Below are 8,691 nucleotides of genomic sequence, written 5' to 3' on the forward strand. Positions count from 1 at the left end.
GGGAGTTACTGACGCCATTAATTATCAAAGGCTAGCCCAAATTTCACCTTCCAACAACTCGCCTTCTGAACGTACGGAAACAAAGGAGGAGGGAAAAAAAAACAGTTGGTCCATCGAGCCTGTCCAAATGTCATGGTGCGACTTAGCATTACTACGCACAGCTTTCTTCCACCACACCCCTCACCCCACCAACCCCCAAACCAACCAGCCAAGCGAGCTCCTGGGAGAGGCAAAAAACGAACAGAGCAAAAAACCTTAGTACAAATTAGGAAAGACAGTTTGGGATATTCCTTACAGTTGCCCAAAGGCAATCAAACAAGTTTCAGGAGACCGCGGTGACTGTAGCTATGTAGTTATGTCATTCGCATTCAGGGACTCGCAGCTGTCTCTTTCGAATGTTTGCAGTCACTGCATGACCAGGCAACTTGTTCCATAGGATGATGGTTTTCTATGACAAGAAGCACCTCTTGACATCTATCCTAGTTCTAAGCTTACATGAGAATGCAGCTAATTCCTTATCCAGCCCAAAGTTTGCCCAATAATCCCACAGGACTCCCTCTCATTGTGTAGCATATTATGTGGCACCTTGACATTATGTGCCTTTTCGAAAATCATGGTAAACAATGTCAACTGGGCTACTTTTCTCAACCAACCTTGTAAATATTCAACCAGATTGGTATAACATGACCTTCTTTTCCAGAAGCCATGCTTTGACTCTCTAATAACACCTTCTTGGTCAAGGTGACCATGCAATGTATCTCTAATGACCCTTCTTGCATCGTGCCCATAACCAAAGTCAAGCTAATGGACCTGTAATTTCCCTGGTCTGACTTATTGCCCTTTTTAAATGTTGGCATCACATGGGCCTCTTTTCAGTCCATGGGAACAAATCCAGACCCCAGTGAGGTATTAAATATATGAGCAAAGAGCTTGTAAAGCATAGCCACCCATATCATTGAGCACCCTTGGGTGACTGTCATCAGGGCCAGCAGTCCGATCTGCTTTGAGAGCCCTTATTCTACCCAGGACTATATCAGCACCCACTTTGACACTTTCAGCTTTAGCATCAACCCTACAATATATTATTGGTAACTCAGTGTCATCTTCTGCAGTGAATGTTGGTACAAAGTAGCCATTTAAAATATCTGCCATATCATGGGAGTTAACCCGAATGTGCCCTGAGCAATTCTTCAATGAAAGTATCTCATCCTCCAGAAACATGATCAACCTTCCAGTAACTCCCCGTCCGATAACTCCCCTTCCAGTAACTCCCCTTCCGCTAACTCCCCTTCCAGTAACTCCCCTTCCAGTAACTCCCCGTCCGATAACTCCCCTTCCAGTAACTCCCCTTCCAGTAACTCCCCGTCCGATAACTCCCCTTCCAGTAACTCCCCTTCCGCTAACTCCCCTTCCAGTAACTCCCCTTCCAGTAACTCCCCGTCCGATAACTCCCCTTCCAGTAACTCCCCTTCCAGTAACTCCCCGTCCGATAACTCCCCTTCCAGTAACTCCCCTTCCGATAACTCCCCTTCCAGTAACTCCCCTTCCAGTAACTCCCCTTCCGCTAACTCCCCTTCCGCTAACTCCCCTTCCGATAACTCCCCTTCCGCTAACTCCCCTTCCAGTAACTCCCCTTCCAGTAACTCCCCTTCCGCTAACTCCCCTTCCGGTAACTCCCCTTCCGGTAACTCCCCTTCCAGTAACTCCCCTTCCGCTAACTCCCCTTCCGGTAACTCCCCTTCCAGTAACTCCCCTTCCAGTAACTCCCCTTCCGCTAACTCCCCTTCCGATAACTCCCCTTCCAGTAACTCCCCTTCCGCTAACTCCCCTTCCAGTAACTCCCCTTCCGGTAACTCCCCTTCCGGTAACTCCCCTTCCAGTAACTCCCCTTCCGCTAACTCCCCTTCCGGTAACTCCCCTTCCGGTAACTCCCCTTCCGGTAACTCCCCTTCCAGTAACTCCCCTTCCAGTAACTCCCCTTCCGCTAACTCCCCTTCCGATAACTCCCCTTCCAGTAACTCCCCTTCCGCTAACTCCCCTTCCAGTAACTCCCCTTCCGCTAACTCCCCTTCCGGTAACTCCCCTTCCAGTAACTCCCCTTCCGCTAACTCCCTTTCCGGTAACTCCCCTTCCAGTAACTCCCCTTCCGCTAACTCCCCTTCCAGTAACTCCCCTTCCAGTAACTCCCCTTCCAGTAACTCCCCTTCCGGTAACTCCCCTTCCAGTAACTCCCCTTCCGGTAACTCCCCTTCCGGTAACTCCCCTTCCGCTAACTCCCCTTCTGCTAACTCCCCTTCCGGTAACTCCCCTTCCAGTAACTCCCCTTCCGGTAACTCCCCTTCTGCTAACTCCCCTTCCAGTAACTCCCCTTCCAGTAACTCCCTGTCCGATAACTCCCCTTCCAGTAACTCCCCTTCCCGTAACTCCCCTTCCCGTAACTCCCCTTCCCGTAACTCCCCTTCCAATAATTTGCTTTAGTGACGATTACTCGCCATTTTTTTAAAACCTTGACAGCAAATGTCAATAGACCGTTCGACAGTAGCGATTGTGTTGAACTGTTGGGAATGTGAATTTTGTGATATTATAACAAAGGCTGCAGTCCTGGGTCTGTACGGCAGGGATGGATTCAACACACATTCAAACACGTGAAGGTTTATTACAGGTTAAATGAACCAAAGTGCTCGCGGCCAACATCGAGGTTCTATAAGCTGCGGTCACGGGAGTTACACACATTACAGCCAATCGAGCTCAACCCTCCAGCTCTCTCTTTTCTTAATCTCCCAACCTATGCTTACGATCTTACTCCATTTACACTGTTTCCAGTTGTACTACTCCATAGGCGTCTGCATTCCATAACCCTTTACCCACTCTCGGTACCAGCTCTACTCAAGATATTCCTCGGCTTGTTAAATATTATGGTCCCAAAGTTGCACCAAAAGCATTGGTGTTTGGGTTAGAAAGGCATAAAAAGAGAACTGAGTCTCCAATGGGGAGTGATAAAGTGAATGTAAATGTAAACATGTGCCAGCTGGCCTTAGAGAATGATGTAATGACCTTATTTGCAGATATACTGTCGGCTTTTTTACAGTCTATCAATTTTAGGTTCGTTTAGCTACAGAAATAATCTAAAAATAGAATGTACTATAAGAATATAAGTAATTGTTTTGTGTAAAATGGATTCCCTTACTATCTCTCAATCTTAATCTCTAACAGAACGGATATCAGTGCTGACGCTGTTCTCATCTGATGTTCACACATGAGCTTCTAGCAGGCATTGTTGAGCAGCAAATCAGAAAACACAAACTCTGGCTCATCTTTCCTTCCTTAACTCATTGATACCAAGGCCAATTGTATTGGATCATTCATTAAATTAGCTGAGATGAGATAGAGAAGTGGGACTTAGGAGGTTCCTGATCGTTGGGTAAAGGCGGCAGACAATTTTCCACAGAAAGGTCCTACAAACGGCAATGACATGAATGACCAAGTAATCTGTTTTTTTTTGGTGGATGTTGGTTGAGGGAATGAATGTTGGTCAGAAGACCAGGAGAACTCCCTTACACTTCTTCTTCAAAAAAGTGCCTTGGGATCGTTTTACGTCCATCTGAACAGGCAGATGGGGCCTTGGTCTAATGTCACCTCTGACCATACAGCACTTCCTCGGCACTGCATTGAAGAGTCAGCCGAGATTGTGTGTTACAAATCCTGCTGCAAGTCAAAACCTTCTGGCTCCACGCGCTACCACTGAGCCTAAGCTGAGGAAAGTTCAGCAGGGCAATGATTAGAGTAGTATTTTTTTTATTCGTTCATGGGATGTGGGCGTCGCTGGCGAGGCCGGCATTTATTGCCCATCCCTAATTGCCCTTGAGAAGGTGGTGGTGAGCCGCCTTCTTGAACCGCTGCAGTCCATGTGGTGAAGGTTCTCCCACAGTACTGTTAGGAAGGGAATTCCAGGATTTTGACCCAGCGACGATGAAGGAACAGCGATATATTTCCAAGTCGGGATGGTGTGTGACTTGGAGGGGAACGTGCAGGTGGTGTTGTTCCCATGTGTCTGCTGCTCTTGTCCTTCTAGGTGGTAGAGGTCGCGGGTTTGGGAGGTGCTGTCGAAGAAGCCTTGGCAAGTTGCTGCAGTGCATCCTGTGGATGGTACACACTGCAGCCACAGTGCGCCAGTGGTGGAGGGAGTGAATGTTTAGGGTGGTGGATGGGGTGCCAATCAAGCGGGCTGCTTTATCTTGGATGGTGTCAAGCTTCTTGAGTGTTATTGGAGCTGCACTCATCCAGGCAAGTGGAGAGTATTCCATCACACTCCTGACTTGTGCCTTGTAGATGGTGGAAAGTCTTTGGGGAGTCAGGAGGTGAGTCACTCGTCGCAGAATACCCAGCCTCTGACCTGCTCTCGTAGCCACAGTATTTATATGGCTGGTCCAGTTAAGTTTCTGGTCAATGGTGACCCCCAGAATGTTGATGGTGGGGGATTCGGCGATGGTAATGCCATTGAATGTCAAGGGGAGGTGGTTAGATTCTCTCTTGTTGGAGATGGTCATTGCCTGGCACTTGTCTGGCGCGAATGTTACTTGCCACTTATGAGCCCAAGCCTGGATGTTGTCCAGGTCTTGCTGCATGCGGGCTCGGACAGCTTCATTATTTGAGGGGTTGCGAATGGAACTGAACACTGTGCAATCATCAGCGAACATCCCCATTTCTGACCTTATGATGGAGGGAAGGTCATTGATGAAGCAGCTGAAGATGGTTGGGCCTAGGACACTGCCTTGAGGAACTCCTGCAGCAATGTCCTGGGGCTGAGATGATTGGCCTCCAACAACCACTACCATCTTCCTTTGTGCTAGGTATGACTCCAGCATCTGGAGACTTTTCCCCCTAATTCCATATTGAAGAGACAAAGACAAGAAAGATCACAAAGTGGAGAACGAAATTGGACATTGGGACTGGGATGACAAGTTTATTTTTCCCTCAGTTCCTTCTTCAAGAGGAGCTTGGATAGCCTCACTAGGTGGGAAATCGGTAATAACTTCCCTTCTTCAGCTGCTTTGGAGGCTGCTGGTGGTACTATTCCTGTGGCAGGTAGCCAGAGGCCTGCTGCAGTGATTTCCCCCCCTCGCCACACCCCCTCGAAGCAGACCCCCTGACAGAGGGAGGAATACTGCCAGAAGCCCAGTGACAACACTTTAATGAAATGAGTCTGACCCCGGGGAATCGGCTGGATCAGGACCGGAGCGGGCATAACACAATGGGGATTCCAGGCCATTCTGCTCTTCTGATGGCTCAGTAGGCAAATACACCACGCCATGCTTTGCCCACCGATAGCTGGGGCAATAGTGATTAGGGGATGACAAACTTGGGCTTCAGAAGCCTGCAGTTTGTTGGAAGAAGGAAAGACCAGGAGAGATGCGGAATTTCATAGCTTTGAGGTTCTTAGAATGAACGAGTTAGGAAAAGCTCCTCACCCTGCAATCCTCAATGGATAAATGCCCACTAAATTGGAGAACTCTGTAAGATTCTGACTCCTCATCTACCTGCAAAGACCATAACCAGACAAAAGATTTTTTAATAAAAGCAGCAAGAGTTGGTGCAAGTGGGCAAATTCATTGGTCTGGTGCTCCCAGTGGGGTTCTACATTGAAAGGACGCACGGGTCAGAGATTTGGGGCTAGAAGGTGGCAGTTCTATCTCCTGTCTACGCTCCCTTTGAGGTTAACTCCCTGCAGGGAGCATGATAATTGGGGAATTGGCCCGAGTGAGTCTTAAGTTGAATATAGTGGAGTTGCCTGAAGGATGAAGAGTGTTTCAGAGAGGGTGTAGAGCCAGAGGTACAAACAAGTATAAAGAATTGGGGTGTTGTTATGAGCACCTGCAGGATTTGAAAGAACTGAAGGAAGGGACATTTAATCTAGGCCCAAAAATTGTGTATGTGTGTGTGTGTGTATAGGTCAGGGGGGGTGGTGATGTCCCTCCTAATCCCCTCGCCCCCCCACCTCGGTGATTGGACCTATGGTAGATCTTGCCAACAACTAAATCCTTTTTGGGAAATGGAGGCTGTGTGATTTAATAGACTGGTGGTCCCCAGCCAGGTGGGAGTTTGAGCCTGAATCATTCATTCATCGTTGCGTCTGATGTTAGAAGGTCACAGTAGCCAGGTGGCATTGCAATGCAGATGGACTTCTGTTGCAGCCTAATTATTTTATATATGTTTGTACATGGGTTGTTAACATCAATTATGTTATTGTTATAAAGGGAACACAGCCTTGCTCTTTTAACAGCCAGCTCAAATTACTTTGATGCCCTTCCAAATTGTAATTTTGCTTGTTTAAAAATTTTTAGGCCGTGAAATTCCTCTTTTAATGGGAAATGCCATGCTTCTCTGCATAATTAATGACCTGCTGATGAAATCAAATTCTAAGAAATCACACATTCTCAAGGCATCCAGTTTTTCACTGGCGGATCATCAATTTTAGAGAAAAGCAGGCACTCTTCCCATCTTCCGTTAGTGAAGGAGAAAGAAGGTTTGCTGTCTTTCCTAACCTCAGGATGTCCCAAAGTACTTCCTAGCCAATTCATTACTTTTGAAGTGTGGTCACTGTTGTTTGAGCAGACAAATGAGGCAGCCAATCTGCACACAGCAAGGTCCCTCAAGCAGTCATTGGGATTACATAGTATTACATTACATAGTATTTACAGCACAGAAACAGGCCATTCGGCCCAACTAGTCTATGCCGGTGTTTATGCTCCACATGAGCCTCCTCTCACCTTATTTCATCTAACCCTATCAGTGTATCCTTCTATTCCTTTCTCCCTCCCTCATGCACTTATCCAGCTTCCCCTTAAATGCATCTATGCTATTCGCCTCAATTACTCCTTGTGGTCGCAAGTTCCACATTCTAACCACTCTCTGAGTAAAGAAATTTCTCCTGAATTCCTTATTGGATTTATTAGTGACTATCTTATATTTATGACTCCTAGTTTTGGACTCCCCCACAAGTGGAAACATTTTCTCTATATCTTCTCTATCGAACCCCTTTATAATTTTAAAGACTTCTATCAGGTCACCTCTCAGCCTTCTCTTTTCGAGAGAAAAAAGCCCCGGCCTGTTCAGTCTTTCCTGATAGATACAACCTCTCAGTTCTGGTATCATCCTCGTAAATCTTTTTTGCACCTTCTCCAGTGCCTCTATATCCTTTTAATAATATAGAGACCAGAACTGTGCACAATACTCCAAATGTGGTCTAACCAAGGTTCTATACAAGTTTAACATAACTTGAGTGACCAATGAATCTGTGTTGATGGTAGTGATGTCCATCAAGAACAGCATGGGCTCCTCGCCAGGTATGTCCAGACTGAGCCCTTCCCACAAGGCGAAATTGCAGCAGGCCGCAATTAATCTTGCCACCCTCTCTGGCACGTACTGCAGGACAACCCTTGCCCAGTCCAGGCACTTCAATCGGCCTTTCAGGACCCCAATGGTCCACTCCACCATCTGACTGGTGGCTGCAAAGGCATGATTGTAACGTTCCTCTTAAGCATCGCAGGTCACAAGGAATGGCACCATCAGCCACAGCATTCGGGGTAGGCCTCGTCGCCTCGGATCGGGACGATAGTTATGTTATTGGACTGGTAACCTGGAGAATGTGAGTTCATAACCCCATTGGGGCTGTTGAGAATTTGCATTCAGTTTAAAAATCTGGAAATATAAAAATGGTATCGGTAAAAGTGACCATGAAGCTGTTGTATAAAGCTCAACGGGTTCACTAATGTCCTTTAAGGAAGTGAACCTGCCGCCCGTGGAGTCACATGTAGGCCAGACTGGGCAAGAGTCTGGCCTACATGTGACTCCAGTCCTGCGCCAATGTGGTTGACTCTTCACTGTTTTCTGAGGTGGTCCAGCAAGCCAATCGATGGTACCAAACTTCTGCGAAGAATCCAATGGCTCAAGAAGAAGGCCCACCACCAACTTTTTAATATCAGCTAGGGGTGGGCGATAAATGCTGCCCTTGCCAACGACGTCCACATCCCGAGAATGAATTTAAAAAAAAGGTCCATCCATCCATTTGCATCTCTTTGCTCAATAACTGTGCGGTGGCTGGGTGACGTGGGATAAAGGCATTATGGCAGCTTCCTACGTGCTTCGTGTTGACGTGCAGTCTCCATCGCTGGGCAATCTGGACATTCAGCGAGGGAACCCGTTCCTGCTGATCTATGGAACAGGATTCTGAGTTGGCACCTTCGGCTCCATCGATTGCCCCCCCTCCACCCCCCCGCGCCCTAGGGAAGTCAGCGGGCCTACAGAAGTGCATGGCCTTGTCTCTCTGCTCCGTTTGTGTCGTGCCATAGTTGATGAAGTCGGGTGCCCTCTAGAAGAGGTCCATCTGTCACTTGGTGAATGTAGGTTGTTAAGTCTCCTTGGTTGATATTACATAGATACCCTGGGCTAATTGGAAGGATCGGTGACCTTAATCTCTACCGACTACACGCTGCAGGAAGTTGGCTGAGGCTCGAGGTCTTCCTGCTGAATGCCACACAAAGACGGCCAATGGCTTCCTTTGAGAAGTGCGGCCTCCTGACGAACAGCCCCTCTGAGAGGCCTTAGTTTTCAATGTATTAAAACATATAACAAATATTTCATAATTGTTTACGGCCCACTGTGCTCTTTGAAAGAGCTATCCAATTAATCCCA

General features: G+C 47.4%; 1 protein-coding gene across 1 annotated transcript; it reads right to left on the reverse strand.

Annotated features, from left to right (window-relative positions):
- Nucleotides 1–1,223: 1,223 nt before the first annotated feature.
- LOC137322636 (involucrin-like) lies at nt 1,224–8,165 on the reverse strand. The gene is made up of 2 exons (XM_067985542.1): nt 8,138–8,165; nt 1,224–2,458 (listed from the first exon to the last, which is right to left on the reverse strand). The coding sequence occupies exons 1-2, from the start codon at nt 8,163–8,165 to the stop codon at nt 1,224–1,226; spliced, it is 1,263 nt and encodes a 420-aa protein (XP_067841643.1).
- Nucleotides 8,166–8,691: the final 526 nt, after the last annotated feature.

The sequence above is a fragment of the Heptranchias perlo genome, chromosome 6 (genome assembly GCF_035084215.1).
Source record: "Heptranchias perlo isolate sHepPer1 chromosome 6, sHepPer1.hap1, whole genome shotgun sequence".
NCBI classification, from domain to species: domain Eukaryota; kingdom Metazoa; phylum Chordata; class Chondrichthyes; order Hexanchiformes; family Hexanchidae; genus Heptranchias; species Heptranchias perlo.

Excerpts from the sequence above, each read along its gene's own strand:
- LOC137322636 (XM_067985542.1), bottom strand. The coding sequence starts at position 8,165 with ATGGAGACTGCACGTCAACACGAAGCAC. Across the intron at positions 2,459-8,137 it reads TGCACGTCAACACGAAGCAC|GGGAGTTACGGGAAGGGGAG; the intron begins GTAGGAAGCTGC and ends AATTATTGGAAG.